The sequence below is a fragment of the Coturnix japonica genome, chromosome 2 (assembly GCF_001577835.2).
Source record: "Coturnix japonica isolate 7356 chromosome 2, Coturnix japonica 2.1, whole genome shotgun sequence".
Classification (NCBI taxonomy): Eukaryota; Metazoa; Chordata; class Aves; order Galliformes; family Phasianidae; genus Coturnix; species Coturnix japonica.
In genome coordinates, this window is record NC_029517.1 from 80,813,229 (window position 1) to 80,829,505 (window position 16,277).

The 16,277-nt window shown below is 42.3% G+C and overlaps 1 protein-coding gene and 2 non-coding genes across 3 annotated transcripts; 2 read left to right on the plus strand and 1 right to left on the minus strand.

Annotated features, from left to right (window-relative positions):
- Nucleotides 1-780: 780 nt before the first annotated feature.
- Nucleotides 781-3,136, plus strand: LOC107309939 (interferon alpha-inducible protein 6-like). The gene is made up of 3 exons (XM_015855132.1): nt 781-970; nt 2,584-2,730; nt 2,949-3,136. Exons 1-3 carry the CDS (start codon nt 823-825, stop codon nt 2,975-2,977), a joined length of 324 nt encoding a protein of 107 aa, XP_015710618.1. The 5' UTR covers nt 781-822; the 3' UTR covers nt 2,978-3,136.
- A 7,520-nt stretch (nt 3,137-10,656) lies between these two features.
- TRNAV-AAC lies at nt 10,657-10,729 on the plus strand. The gene has a single exon. It is a non-coding gene; the product is annotated as a tRNA-Val (tRNA).
- A 3,758-nt stretch (nt 10,730-14,487) lies between these two features.
- TRNAV-AAC lies at nt 14,488-14,560 on the minus strand. The gene has a single exon. It is a non-coding gene; the product is annotated as a tRNA-Val (tRNA).
- Nucleotides 14,561-16,277: the final 1,717 nt, after the last annotated feature.

Below are 16,277 nucleotides of genomic sequence, written 5' to 3' on the forward strand. Positions count from 1 at the left end.
GATGATCAAAGATACAGAAAGCAGTATTGCTCAGGTGGGATGGGGCAAGCATGTACTTTGTGTCCTCTGTTCCACAACTCAACATGTACAAGATAAAGGCACTACACAACAGGGAAAATGCTTGATCTTCTTTCTGTATTATTTACCCTGTGAAAACCTTTCCTGTGGTATTTTGACTTAACCGGATAGTCCTCTTTACCTAAGGAAGACCTGTGGATTTTTAAACTGTCTAATCTAAACTACTGGCTAAGAAATGCTGCAATGAAAGGAGCATATGCCACGTCCTGTTCAGTAAAGATGGAGCTTTAACAGGATTTGCACAAGGAAGAACTAACTAAACAGCTGTGTCAGTCTGCTCTCATGACACAAAGTCCTCCAACAGTTCCTTCCATAATGAAATTAATTTCAATCATCCTATGTTAATTGTATTCTGATTTACAACTCTCTGCAAGCAATTTTTCAGGGGATGGAAGGGTGGGGGAGGGAGAGGGAAATAACTGCATCTCTGTTGAACTCTGGGCACTGTAACAAACTCAGCTTGCAGTTTCTACATCAGCACTTCTTTGCTGCCTTTTTGCCTATTATCTTTTTTTTTTTTTTTCAGTCACATTAACACTTAAAATGAAGAAATACCCTTTCTAAAATTGCCTTTGATAAGCTTTGTTTGTCTTTTATCTAGCATGTCCATAAAGGTCAGTTTCGTTTCCTGAGTGACTGCAGGCTCCAGATGCTTTCCAGCTTCAGTTTCGTTTCCTTGCTTTTAGCTGGATAGGGTATAAAGGGGATGGCTGGGAACTTCTTTCTGCACCTTCTGCAGGCAAAATGTCTGACCAGAACGTCCACAAAGCCGGTTTCACTTCCTCCGGGATTGCAAGAGATTCTCTTGCCTCATCCATCATGTCTGGTGAGGCAAGAGCCTTCGGGGGAGGTGTACCTTCTGGAGGGGCTACTGCTACTCTGCAAGAAATGGGTAAGAGAAACTCTTTTTTTTGCCTTTGCAGTTCTTGTTTTGTTTTGTTTAGTGAATACAGCCAAACAGAATTATATCCTTGAAAATGAGCTTGTCACATAATCACTTCTCTCCTACATTGTGCTGAAGACAGAAGATTCACATATAAAACTGCATGTTATGAGTGGAATGCTGTTGAGGAGGTGCAAGCTAACCCTGTAGGTACTCACTTTTCTGTTCCATATACAGAGCAATACTGATCTGACAGTGGAAGCAGCTTGGCACTTGTTTAACCCCATGTCCCATAGGATGCACACAAAGGGCATCCTGTCTGCTGGATCTGGTTCATCAGGCACCCTCTGAGTATGCATAACTCCACAGAGGAGAGAGCCCCATGAGATTCTGATTTACCCCGCAGCACAGTGGTTCACAGGCTGACCTTGAGTAAAGGCTTCAAACCCTGCACTACTTCGGGGGGTTTTTGGACTCATAACACTCACGTATCAGGAACACATTTACCAACAGTCTGTGAGGTGGCAACAAGTAGGGAATATTTAGAAGAGAGACAACGTAAACATATGACAGCACCTTACTTTGTTCTTGCAATATCTGCACTGATTGTATGCTTTCAGGAAAAAAAACATTGGTTTTGGTGAAGATAAATCTACAAGACTAGAGGAAACTTTAGCCATGCCTACAGGACACACTCCAGAAGAGCTTTTATCCCTGTGAAAAATACTTGCTCTGTAACATTGCCAAGACAGGTGTGAGCTTTGGCTCCCTGCAGCAGGAGAGCTTGCCACACGTTCTTTGCCTGATTGAGAGCTAAAAGGGCCTGATTTCATTTCCGCAGGTGCTCCTGAAATCTCTTGCTCTTCAAACTCAACTTCTTAACCTTTCCATTCAGGCTGGAAGCCCTCCCCCACATGCAGCAGAGCATGAGTATTGTTCAGTATCACTTTACAGACAACGTTATAGCAAGCTCATCACCAAAATATTTGAGCATCCTCAAGGAATGTTTTAAGGGTCGTCCCTAGCATATGTCATTGGTAATGCTTTACACTTCTCCCAGGAAAAGAAGGGATATGTTACCCAGGGCTCCATCCAACCTGGCCTTGAACACCTCCAGGGATGGGGCATCCAAAACCTCTCTGGGCAGCCTGTTCCAGCACCTCACCACTCTCTGTGAAGCTCTTCCCGATATCATCTAGTCTATCAACTGTCCACCTACCACTGATATTTTCCCACTAAACCACGTCCCCCAGGCAGCTCCTCAGAAAACTGCAATTCCAGCAGAGACAAACTTTGCACAGATTGTTTTGGACAACCAAATTAATCACAGCAGTCTTTGTGACTGAATTGTAGATTTTCTTTATATTCCAGCAACATCCACAACACACTGTAGACGTCCTTTCACCAGGATGCCATCTAAAAGGCAGTGCATTGATGGAAGAGGTCAAGTAATTAGCAGTCATTGTCTTCTGACTCATTTACCAGCCTTGTTCTTTTTCTTTTCTTTTCTTTCTTTTTTTTTTTTTTTTTTTTTTTTTTTTTTTTTAAGAAAAGAATGGTAGTTTACAGTTCCTGTAAGTATCCTGTGAAGTCTTGAAACATGTCTTTTGTAACTCCTCCAGGTGCCAAAGGCTCAACACACTCCTCAGGCTTTACCAGCAGTGGGATCTCCGGTGGCTCCAGGGCCTCCCAGATGATGTCCAGTGAGGCCACCTCTTATGGAGGCGGAGTCCCCAAGGGCGGCACAACTTCCACTATCCAATCGATCTGTAAGTCAGAGTCCTCCTGGTACAGGGAAGGCTTGGTAGAGAACTGGAAAAAGATTTGAAGCTTTTCATTTCGAAAAGTGTATTTCAAAGTGTAACACAAATCTTTGGTTTCCTCTGTCCTGAGAACCCTTGTAAGCCATGTTTAGATATTCCTTATGTTACCCTGTACTGAAGCATTGCTTTAAATTGCTCTTGTGTTTCTTTGTGTTTGTCTGTAGCGATGGGTGGCAAAGGAGGAAGGCACTGAATAGAAAGAAGCAACGGTCCTGGAGCATGTCCTGCAAACTGCTCATCCTTTACAGACAGATTCATTTGACATTTTATTCTCGTCTTCTCTCTCCTTGTACCTGACACAAAAGACAAAGCATTTTTCACTCTCCAAAATAAAAGTTCTGTTGAAATTGTGGATGTTTGCATGAGATCAGTGGGGACAAGTTTGGGGATGGGATTAAGGGCCAGGTTCTTCCTTGGTTAACTGTGTTCTGAAGCACAGACAAATGTAAACACAAGAGAGCAAACATAAAAGCATTGAAATTCTGGATTTTTGGCATAGCTGCAGTGTTAATGTACAAAGATGAAACCATTAGTTTGATGTGGTGAAACATCTTCAAGCCTGGGCTGGTACATGGCTCTGCTCAAGCCATCCCATATTTTCATCCCAAGGTCTGGTAGAGCAACCTGAGACTATTAAATTACAACTGTGTGTGAACAGCAGGCTCTCATTCTCTTGTGTGTGAAGTGGAGCAAGGAACCCGATCACAGCTGATTCCCAGTCAGAGACTCCCTCACATGTAAATGCTGTCAGTGAGCAGCAAGGATCTAGATCCCCAGAAACAAATCTTCAAGTATCTGCTTTCACGCTGATGATACTGAAGTGAGGTGTAATAATGAGACTAACATAAGAATGAAAGTTAATTAGAAAAGATCAGGCACATAACTCATCAGACAAACAGTTTTCACAGAATCATACAATCATTAAGGTTGGAAATACAACCAAGATCATCTAGTCCAACTACCAGCCCAACCCCACCATTCCCACCAACTACATCCCTCAGTGCCACATCCACACGGCTCCTAAATACCCCCAGTGAGTGACTCCCCTACCTCCCTGGGCAGCCAGTGCCACTGCCTCACTGCTCTTTCTTAATATCCAACCTGAACCTCCCTTGGCACACCTAGAGGCAGTTCCCTCTTGCCATAAAACCACTGTAAGCTAATATTTTAAAACTAATTTTCTAAACTAATGCGGTATCATCTGAATGTGTACCTTTTTGATGACAGTTAGGCTGATTCTTATTTTCCTGCACAGACATAAGACTTCAAACAAAATTCAACTTCAGCTTTGGCGTTTCTTGACCTCCAATGCTTTGTCTTCTTAAAAATGGCTATCATCAGTGATAAACAGTGTCTACACATAAAACATGGAAAGATGATTCAAACCTACACAACAATCCTTAATCCCCTATCAGTTCCCTTTCAACAGCTGCATGATTCAGGCATTATGAGTTAGGATAGCACCACAGTCCTCAATGCTCCTACAGGAGAACAAAGGTAAATGCTTCCTCCCAAACACGTCACTCAAGACCACTTAAGCAAGTTCACATGTGCATTATTAGAAAGGAAATATTCATGTTTTTAACAGAAAAATAATTGAAATGGTCCAATAGCAGCAAATACGGCAATATAAATCCCTCGTGTCTCTCAATCAATCTTTCACAACAAATAGACAGAAAGGGAGAGAAAGGAAAAGAGGCAACAGCATGTGATTACCAGAGCAGTAGCAGCAAAACAATATGCTGCAGAAAGAACATAGCTCTCTGCACAGAAATCAATTTCTCCCATGGGATGGGGTCGATAGTTGTCTGACAGGACAGTATACAGGCAATTTAATAGCATTTTATCTAAATGAATCTATTCCTCCACTCCACTGGCCTCATAGTGCCGGAGCAGGATCTCTAAGTAAAATAGATTTATTTCTTTTTTATCATATAACAGGAAAGCATTTATCATGCTGAAGCCACTACCACTGTCTATTAAAAATCATTTATCCCTGTTAGTTACTCATTACCAGCAACTCCTTCCCAACATTGCTATTCTAATTAGTGAACTTATGCACGCAGTCCATAAAAATCACTCTCAGTTAATTCTGGAAACATTTTTCTCTCTCAAATAGTTCCTAAACTACAGGTCACCTTTTTGGGAAAAATAAGCCCACAAACCAGGCAGAGTCAATTGACTCAAAGGAATATTTCTGAATATATCTGAAATGACGGTTTTATGCAAGAAAAAGCTTAATTTTTGAGCAATGCTTTATGCACTGAGATTGGTTGTCCAGCATATCTGTTTTAATAGCACTTTAATAAATAAAGCTGATCTGATCTTATTAGGGAATATCTGCGTGAAGTAAGTGGTAATGAATAAGAACCCCTAATAAGCATCATTCCAGGGATGGATCTTCAGCTCTCTGGGAGTTTGGTATTGTGCCCCAAAGGCTCTTGTAAATCCAGCTGCAGTTCTTGCTCATCATTTAGAAGATTAGGGCTGATAAGCGACATCAAGCCTTATTAGAACAGGCCAAGGCAACAGGAAACATTAATTGGGTAATTTAATGCACAAGGAGACAATAAATGCCTGCATTGTGGTTCAGATCCTGTTTCTCTATTGATTTGTTCATGTCTTATTTTGTGAAATTCTCACAGATCTTTAGCGGAGAGACCACATCACTAAGTCTATGTTTAAAAATACCAGATTAATTCTGCTATTTCCTACAACTTCGCTTCACCTCCTGTGTTACCAGGGTACCTTTCAGCAGCCTTGTCCTTGGCAAGCTGAGGAATGATGCTCCCCTGCCTTGTGGACTCCTCAAAACCAGGTGGGGAGAGACCCAGGGCACATCAGTTACCTCAGTGAAATGGTATCTCACCACCTCACTTGTGTTATGACTTCATCTCTTAGAAGAAAATGAGTATATTCCATATCCCTGTGAATCAGACAGGGAAGAGCACACAACAGGAGCACGGAGACTTGGAGGAAGCCCCAAGTGTCTTTTCCTTCTGAGAGCTGGGGGCACTTGATAAAGTTCCCTTGTCTTTCGCTGTTCTGAAGGAGATGGGGAAAATCCTGCTGGATTTATGTGCCTCCAGAAGTACAGAAGATGAGAAGAAACTCCTACATGGGTATTTTTCTCCTGTCTAATTTGCCCACTGCTAGTGGCAAATTACCCATAATTTACCCACTGCTTGTGGAGTCACAATCAACTCATGGTGGATTTTAATGTCATTAATGTCAAAATCTCAATACCAGCTCCCCATCTGGATCCCAGGTTGAGATTTCCTTCATAGAATCATAGAATCATTTCAGTTGGAAGAGACCCTTAAAGGTCACCTGGTCCAACTCCCCTGCAATGAACAGGGACACCTACAGATAGATCAGTTTATTCAGAGTCCTGTCCAGCCTAACCTTAAATGTCTCCAAAGACGAGGCATCTACAGCTTCTCTGGGCATCCTGTTTCAGTGCCTCATCACCCTATTTATGAAAATCTCCTTTATAACCAATCTAAATCTTCCCTCTTTTATTTGAAACCATCTCCCCTTGTTCCACCACAACAGACCCTGCAAAAGAAGAGGCAGGATCCACCAGCATAACTCCTCTTCACCACCACACGAACCATTTCCTTAAGGTCTCACCTAGTGAAGACTCACAATTAATAATTCAATTTAAGAACACAGCAATTCAAAAGTAATTACATTCCCTTATGAAAAAAAAAATCATGATTAATGATTACAAAAATTAAAATCATAGTTCCCCATCTCTCTCCATAACACTTCTGGGGAAATATATAATCCACTGTATCACTCAGCTACTATGGGCGATATTTCATCTCAGGTATCATATTTTGACCTGGGGTTTATTTATTTCTTTAAATGCTTGACTTCATATGTAAAAATAAATAAATAAGTGGATTTCCCTTGATGTCATAAAATTTCATAGAAAATAATGGCCCTATGGAAACAAAAAGCATCATCTACAGAAGCATTTCTTAACATTCAGGTGTTGCTTTTTGCAGTCTTTTCCAATTGTAATTTCCACCCAGCCAAGACTTTTACTGGCTAGTTTGAGGCTAGCTCTGCAATTTATGCTTATACATAAACAGCCCTGATTTTAATTGCTATCAACTTCTTAGACTTGATAGATGGTTGAAAACATTTTTTTCTCTCCGGAGACCATTTACTTTGCCATGTATTGACACATTTTTAAGATTTATACTCCACTAAGGAGTGGAGTTTACAATAAAAAGTAATGTATTCCGTGGCTGTGAATGGTAATGTTGTTAAATAATCTTAAGACGTTTCACATCTGATAGTTATTTCCCTTTTACTCCCATCCCTAAACTGGTTTAGTTCTACTATAGATTTGGGATTTTAAAGATAACAGAGTTTAGAGATATAATATTTCTTAAGTTTTCTTCTGCTAGAGAAGTTATTGGATTCATGACCACACTTCCATTTTTCCCAGTAGTTACTTTAAAAGAGTAGCTCCTATGGAAATGTTTTGCTCATCCATGAGACAAGATTAATCCCTTATTTTCACAGAACCATAGAATTGTAGAATGGTTTGGGTTGGAAGGGACCTTTCAGATCATCTAATTCCAACCCCCCTGCTACAGGTATAGAGGAGGTTGCTCAGAGCCCCATCCAGCCTGGGACCAGCTTGAACTTTTATGGAGTTCAAACCGATATTGTTCTGTGTCTAAAACTCTAGCTTACGTGGCTTTTGCCATTGAGTTAGAGGATATTTTCATGTTTATTTCATCTGTAGCATAAGTAGGTTACAAAAATACTGTTCTATGACTGGTTCTTTTCTGATGGATTTTAAATTACACACGGGATATTCTTAAGAAGTGAGTTGCATACACATATATCATACACATATTATGAACTTGACTCCTGTCGCCTCCGGTGTTTAGAAATGGTGTGCACACAAAGAGGTTAATGCTCTGATTTTCAGGTAATTCACTTTTGATCGGCTCGCTCGGAGATTAATAGCTCTGAAAACATCCAAACGTAATGGGATTACAGTATGCTACTAACCGGCTCCTGGGGGTAGCACTGCAGCGCAGTGATGAGGCTGCAGTGGCATACAGCGGTGACACATGGAAACTGCAGCTCTTTCCCACCACAGCGTGGGTTTTTCGCTCAGGTTACTGGTTTCTATTGATGACATCGGTCATAAACTGGCACGGGGCTTGCTCGCAGTGCTCTGCCCTGAGCTCATTAGGAAGAGACCTCTTCTCCAAGGACACTGTACTGACCCAGGTGTGAAGGAGAAGCTGTCTGCTTTTCTCCCACACAGAAGAACTGAAGACTCACATCTGCTGTACCATAGGGCTGGCTGTGTTGCAGACTCCTTAGGGAAACTGTTGCAGGCAAGAATGGTCGGAGGGGTTGGACACTCTTCAAATTTTCAGCTATTTTTACCCAGTAATTTTGATTGATTTGAAGGAAAAAAAGGTAAAGATCCCCAAAGAGAGAAAATCTATAGCAAACCTACTGATAAAAGATGAAAAATACTGACTGGGGACCAGCCAAAAAATTTCTTAGTTTCAAGAACTTTTGAGTGCAGCGAAACCCCTTTGATTAGTAGATGTGAGAACAGGTTAAATTCACAGTAACCCTGTGAGGCAGGAATGATTGTTGGGGAGAAAATGAGCTCAGAAGGAAACCAAGGATGCTGCCCAGGGTCATAGAGCTGAGAAGGAACCCAGACGTTCCTGGGTAGCCCAGGTACACACTGACTGGGCTTTGTTTGCTTGTTTCCCCCTTGAGAGCTGCAGAAGCTCAAAATATGACTTTTAAGTCACTCACATGGCAGAACTCACTGACTACCCACACTGACCTCCCCTCTGCTAATCTGCCAAAACCAAACAGCAACAGTATGATGCAGAGAAGAGATGAAAGGGAAAGAGGGATTCAAGTTTATGAGAGAAAAGCAGTAGTGGTGAATCTCTGTATTGAAGGAAAAGGACCTCCTGAACAAGGAGCAGACAGACATAAGCTGCAGAGAGTAAGTAGAACACACAGTCCCTCCATACAACCACTTCTTAACTAACAACCAGGGATGGTCAAAATGCTGTCCAGAAACTGCATCTGGAGGGCATCTGCCTCTCCAAGTGTGACTATTGCCTACACTAAAGGATGTCAGCTTTGTGCAGGTGAGTCTTCAAGAATCCAAGGATATATAGATAATGTTTTCATGTTTGTCCTTGTCACTGATTTCAACAGAACTTGGAAGTTTAAAGACATACAGAAACCTTCACTGATGTCAGTGCTTCCCAACTCCGTGAAAGTTAAACTTAGATTATCTTTATTACAGGGGTACAAGCCTATCTCATGCAGATAGACTATTCCTTCTTTCGGTGTAAGCAGTGGAAGCTTCTGTAGGTGCACCCATGCATCTATTCTGTCCCTTGTAAGCAACAGAAGAATGGTGATAGGAGAGCAGCCATTGCATGCTCATCGTGCTTTGACTGTAACGGCGTATCCACAGTGCATGAATGTGTTTAAATGGATCCCTTCTTATGATGCTTGCAAAAGCAGGCAAGCAGTTCATTCGCTTCCTATGGAGACATGTTTAGCCCACCCAGGAGTTGTTTTTGAACATTGCTACTGATCGTTACCTGTAGCGAGCGAGCTAGAAAAAGTATTAAACATTCATGTAGTTCAGCTGTGCCTATTGACTCTGCATTTTAAATAGACTCTGCTGCGCTCTCCCAGTGGAAAGATTTATTTTGCTTTAAGAATATATAGGGCTGTTCTTTCGGTACTTTTTCTTTGTTTAACAAGAAGCTCTGTTGCTGTAAACCCAGCAGACAATAAAACCAGTCAGGAGCTTTTATCGAGGATGTCTGACCCATCGCCTGGCAATAATTAGTTCAGGTTAATTACAGCAAATCTGTAGATTTGCAGCCTGAAATCATCTCATCCCCTAAGCTGAACCCTCCAGAGGTTTCTTTTATGAGCTCTGCATCCTAAGGGTGGACTTAAAGTAATGAATTTGTCTCTAATAAGATTCATAGGTTTGTTCCCTAAGCAATGGTGTCAATTATAGAATGTAACGCTGATGGCTTATTTTGCTGAAAATTGAGAAATTGAGAGTTTTTAATGAAGCATGCAGGACTTCTAACACTTTTCTTTAACTCTTTGCATTGATGAAAAGCACAAAAATACAATTATGTGAAATATTGTACCACTTTCTATGTATTTCTCTGTGTGCCAGTAGCTAATTTCCTTCTGCTCTGTAATGGAAAAGGTTAATGTAATGACTCTGAGATTTCATTTGGAAATGTTCCAGAAGAGTGTCTGAGTATTTGCTGCACTTAATGGCAGGAAGTAATAAGTGAGGTTATGTATTGGTGAAAAATGTTTCATGTACTGAGAAGATTAATACTGGAGAGAGGCACAGGGGACACAAGCCCGAGGCTTCCTCCTCAATTCTGACACAATATAATATGTCCATACTTGATACGTGCCCTTCTGCAGTTAGTTCTTAATCATTAACAAAGCAGACAGGAAGCCTCTCTGGGGGACATGGTCTCGGAGAAAGAGAAGGAACTGGTTTTAGGGTTGTCTTCTCTTCCATAAATGAGAAGCAGGCACACCCAGCTGGGAGCACTGGACTGGGTGCAACTGGTACCAGTATCTACACAGCAATACCATGACAAAACTGCTCCAAGGGTTCAGTTCCATCACAAGTATTTCAATGTGTGAAGCGATTGTACTTAAGGCTTCTGGAGGATCGTAGAACATCCCCAGATGGAAAGGACCCACATGGAGTCCAACTCCCAGCTCCATTACAGCTCCACCCCAAAACCAGACTATTTGTCACTGAGGGAAACCAAAAAATAGCAAGGAATAATAACAAAGTAGGTTTCTGTAGTGTAGTGGTTATCACGTTCGCCTAACACGCGAAAGGTCCCTGGTTCAAAACCAGGCAGAAACATCATCCCCTTTTGATGCCTTGCACTACCTCAGCTCCACCTGACACAGACACAAATGCTGGACACAAAGGATGGGACTAGTGGCAGAAGGGAGACCAGGAGACCCATGCAAAAGGCTACAAGGGGCTGCTTTGAGGGCCTTGCCCATGTGTGCTTGGCATCTCTCATGCTTCTGCTCTCCTACCTGGACACACTGCCATGCAGATGGCCTCCCACATCCTTCTGACTCCACTTTTCTCCACTCCCCAACATACACTGTGGCTTTGGGGAAAGCCAAGTTGTGGTTACGTATAGCCAAGAAGGGGCTCATTCCTGTGGCAAATCACTGCATCACTGCCCTATGCTATCCATCACATATATTTCTTCTGTACAGAACAACAGAATATCCCAAGTTGGAAGGAACCCACCACGATTATCGAGTCCAGCTCCTGGCTCTACACAGCGCCACACAAAAATCAGACCCTATGTCTGAGAGCAGTGTCCAAACTCTCCTTGAACTTCAGCACTTGGAACCACACACCAGGCAGGACAGATTGCTGCTTTCACTGGAGGTCCAGCTCATACAGGGAGTAGGAACTGAGGGCTGGTCAACAAGTCTTCCTTCCTCACGCATGCAAGCACAATCAGCTTCAGAACAGCCTGGCAGCTACAGCACTTGTCTCAAACATGTGAGGACCAAACCTGGACCTTAGAAACCTGTCTTGGCCACTTCTCTAAGAATCTTTCATTTACAAAGGCATCAGGCAGGGGGTGGCTAGGATGGGCACCTACAGACATGTTGCTATTAACCCTGTTAACGTGGCACTGCAGTGTATTGTGCTGTGTAACAAGAAGGACTGCAGAAAGGTTCAGCTGCCCAGAATATCCATCCTGTAATCCTGTATTGCAGTCTGAACTCCCCTCACTTGGAACCTGTAACCTGCTAATTGCCTTATCCTCATTTATATGATAAGTGGTTCATTTCCTTTATTGTGATTGAATCCCCTCCCTACATTACAAGAAAACTGGAGCTGCAGAGTGTGCTTGATTGGATTTCATTGCTGTAGGCCATTTCTTAAACAGGTTACGGGTTGACAAACATAGAAGGAGGATCAATATCCATTCTTTGCCTCATTGACAAGCTAATCTTTTCAGTAAACATTTCATCAGTACCTGCCATTTGTATACACACCTGCCTCACGAGGATGGAGAAAGCTCTGCTTTATAAGGTTTGGGTAACTAATAAACCTAAAGGCAAGAACGTAAGCGGAGCAAATCATCAAGATAGCATTTTTAGGAAAATAGTCTTTCATTGTCTACAGAATCTAACCAAGCACATTTTCAACTGTTCTTAATTGTAATTAGGTTGCGTTACATCCAGGCCCAGTGCCAGCTTCTGGTTCTGTAATCCTCTGATTCTCCGCTCTCATCAGAGGTAAAAGGACTATTTGAATCAGGGTAGCAATGAAGCTACGGCTCTGCTAAATACTTAGAAATCATGAGTCATACTCCAGAAGAAAGCAAGAGGGTTTTGTTAAGTGTGTTTGGAGACATCTTTCTTGTTTGCTTTTGTGTCACACGCTGAAGTCTCCTTCCCCCACAAGCGTGTGGGTTGGAAACTGGCATTGTCTCTTACAGAAGTGAGGGCCAAGATTATTGCTATATTTAGGCTTCTCTTACATTCCTGTGTATTAGAATTACATAGTTGAATGATGAAGGCTGCAAAAATTAGCAGTGCTGAATTTCGGACCGTGCGAAAGCATTCACGGCATTCCTACTGAAGGGAAGGAAAGTCGACAGCAGACATGAAACGTTGGGGACACAAGAAAAGAAACAATATCGCTGTTGATACTTCTGCAGCACATTTGTTAACATCTTCCTATCTTCAACACCAAGAGACTATAAACTTTCCTGATTCTTTTCTTCCGTGACGTGTAGAGAACTCGCACAGAGAGCATAGAAATACTGACTAGTCAAATCAACTTTGCTGGCAGGAGAAAACATCAGAGGTAAAGATTTCTCCAGGTGTAACTTTGCTGACATAAGAAATATTTCAGTTCTGCATCTTGCTAGAGAAAATTCAGCTCATACAATTATTCAGTGTTCCAAGAGTCAGAATAAAGTAGAGTAGTGTGAACATTAGGGAACACGTATGTATTTCCTTTTCTTTACAAGGGGATCTTTTAATAAGAAGTCCTTTAAGATGAACATTAATCAACTGCAACACACCTCCGATGTCTGTTCTCTCATCTACATTAGTTCAGGAAGAACAAATGGAAAGAAAGTGCTCAGTTAATACTCAGCAGTCTCAGAAAGGACTCAGCGTAATGTGTTTTCAGTATGTTGGGTGCCCTCTTTTCTCCTATCAAGCTGGTCCATTGTAGGTCCAAGAACTTTTGTTTCGCAGTCTTTTCAATTAGCAAAAGCAATGCTAGGATACATCTTTCATTTGATGTGCAGGCTAGAATAGAAATTTAATAGGGAAAAATATTCCCATAACCATAGGTTAATTGCTAGTAAATGTTGCTCAAGCATCTTGGTTACGTTGATTAATGGCCCCCAGTGAGCAGCTGAAAAATGGCTGGGCTGTTGGACAGATTGTTAGCAATTTTAACTCTTCAGCTATTGTGATGGGCACAGAGAAACAATTGCTAACATTTATAATGTGCTTCACTGAGTACAACAGCATACAGCAATGTAAGTTATGGTTAGATAGAAACAATCACTGGTTTGTTCTTGCATTCAATTATATGGAAGTTTACAGAGAAGACAGAAAAAGGTGAAGGTTTTGTTTGGCTTCATTTGCTTTGGTGTTCTTTTTGCAAAGCATTTGGACACATCCTTGATAAATGCATGCGAGATTTTATATGTAAATACAATATATTCACTTCTGTTCATTACTCTTATTATTATAAAGAGGAGAGGAACAGAGACCACGTCCTAGAACGTATTTCATTTCATAAAGGCAAAGCAATATTAAGCTGTGCTTTGCAACAGGACAAGGCTTGAAGTCCAAAAGCTGAAGGAAAGAATTATAAGATTTCAGGCCACCTCTGATCTGCCACAAATGTAATTGCCACAGTTGTCCTGAGAGCATCTGGGAGACCCCGATACTTGTGATCATTCATGAGAGTTCCTCTTAATACCTGGACTGAGACGCCATGGCCCACCTTAAATCCCAGGAAGTGGAAATAAAACAATCCTGGACTGCGAGAGAAGGTAGCAAGAAGCTGAAGGGGATATCTGGCTGATAATGAGACAAATTCACTTGCAGCAGGCTCCTGGAAAGCTCATCAAGAACGACCCGTCACACTGTTTCAGAACATATGCAACAGGAAATTACAGCCTGAAGGCACTTTGTTCGCTGGCAATTTGCAACCAAGAAAGGGAGATGGAGGACAAACCAAAATAATTGAATAAAACTCTTTGAGCTTTATATGTAAGCTCTGCATTTTCCAAGGGAAGTGGGCAAGCAGCCAAGGGGACGTGATATGGCACTAATTATCAAATAGAGGAGAGAAATAATAGCTTCCTTGTTGGGGAGTGGAGAAAAGTAGAGTCAGAAGGATGTGGCAGGCCATCTACATGGCACTGTGTCCATGTAAGAGAGCAGAAGCATGAGATGCCAAGCACACATGGGCAAGGCCCTCAAAGCAGCCCCTTGTAGCCTTTTGCATGGGTCTCCTGGTCTCCCTTCTGCCACTAGTCCCATTGTTTGCGTCCAGCATTTGTGGCAGCGTCAAGTGGAGCTGAGGTAGTGCAAGGCATCAAAAGGGGATGATGTTTCTGCCTGGTTTTGAACCAGGGACCTTTCGCGTGTTAGGCGAACGTGATAACCACTACACTACAGAAACCTACTTTCTTGTTATTTCTTGTTATTATTTGGCTTCCTTGAGCGAACATCCCTTTGCTTTGGGTGCAGCTGTGGGTAAAGCAGCAGCCCCGGAGCTGCTCTATTTGAGGAACAGCAGGTCTCAATTCTGGGACCATTGAGAAAAGACAGCACTGAATAGAAACCCACTTTACCCCACTCTATAGTAAAAGCTGCACAGGCTCGGTTAAATCCCTTCCGAATTACATTTTCAGTCAAATTCATGCGACTGAAAAACAAAACAACATCAAAGAGGAAAAGCTTGCGCCGCATATATAGCATCCCCTCGCATCCCAGCCCCGGAAAGATGCTGTGCCGCTGCCTGCTCTCCTCAACCCGCATCAGAGAGCGAAGCGAGCTGCGAATCGAAGAGCAACGCCGCCCCCTGCCGATCTTTATGGTTCCCTTCCAGCTCAGGATATTCTATATCACAGAATCTAAGAATCACCGAGCTTGCAAAAGACCTCTAAGATCATCCAGTCCAATCACTCACAAATCTCCGACTTTCTCCTATGTTCTCCCTAGCAGTGCAGCTTTCTGCAGCTTCTGGTGCTAGGTTCAAAAAGGGAAGGAAGTGGCCTAGATCTAGTGGCTTCCTTTGTGCCATCTCTTTTTGCTCCTTCTCTACTCTGTCTGGGGTCAAAAACCCCCAAGTGCCATCCCACAAGGCCCTTCCCTCAGCTTTATATAGCACTGGATTATAGCGCTGTCATGCGTTGCAACCACGAAACACAGAACAACCTATGTGTACGGCTACTATGAAATAACTAATTGCATAATGCCTAAAATTCAAATCAAGTTTTGAACAGAAAAACTATTAAATGATTCAGAACTTAAAACTCTTCAGATGGTTCTAATACAATAAAAATGCACTCACAAAGCAGAACTGGCACGTGTGGTTCCAGCTCTTACTCTGGAGGAGATTTGAAAACTCCACTGATAGCTTGGCTTCCTCAGCTAGGAAATGACATCACTTCTCCTTTTTTAGATGGTTAAACAATGGTTACATCCTTGCAGAGCCAAAGCCAGGTTACAAAGAAGTTTATAGGAACACATGCTATGAGCAAGGCAGGCTTCGCTGCTTCCAGCAGCCCGCAAGGCCTTTCAGAGTGGGATGCACACAAGAATATGCCACCCAAACCTCCCCCAAATGCCTCTCCTGTGGCCTGGTGCTGTTCCAGAGCCCTCTTGCTACCAGCACCTCAGGGCCTGCTCTTCTTGAACTGCTTGCTTACCCCCAAAATCTACTGTTTCAGTACATGCTTTGTTAATATTTAAACCAGCAGATTGGAAATAAAGCCTCAGACAAGGCAGGACTCTTCTTCCTCCTTTTCCTTCTGTAAAAAGAACTTAGAAACCATCTCCAGGCCTCTCAAGCCAGATATTTTTCACTTATATCGGAGCTATCAGATCAGGCCATCTCTTTATTCCCAGAGCAAAAGTGTCGTCTTGTGTGTGCTCAAACATCATGTTCTGCACTTACTTACACCACAGGAGATAACCTTTCTTTGCCACTTCTCTGTCATCACAACTCACCAAGATGTGGTGGAGGTGACAGAGCAACACAGATGGCTGGAAGTAAGGTTTCAGTGTGCATTTCCTCAAATCCTATGGCTTCTGGGTAAGCCACAAAAACAACGTGACCTTCCTCTATGCATTTGGCCTTTTACCTATGCCATGGTTTACTGTGCAGACTGTTT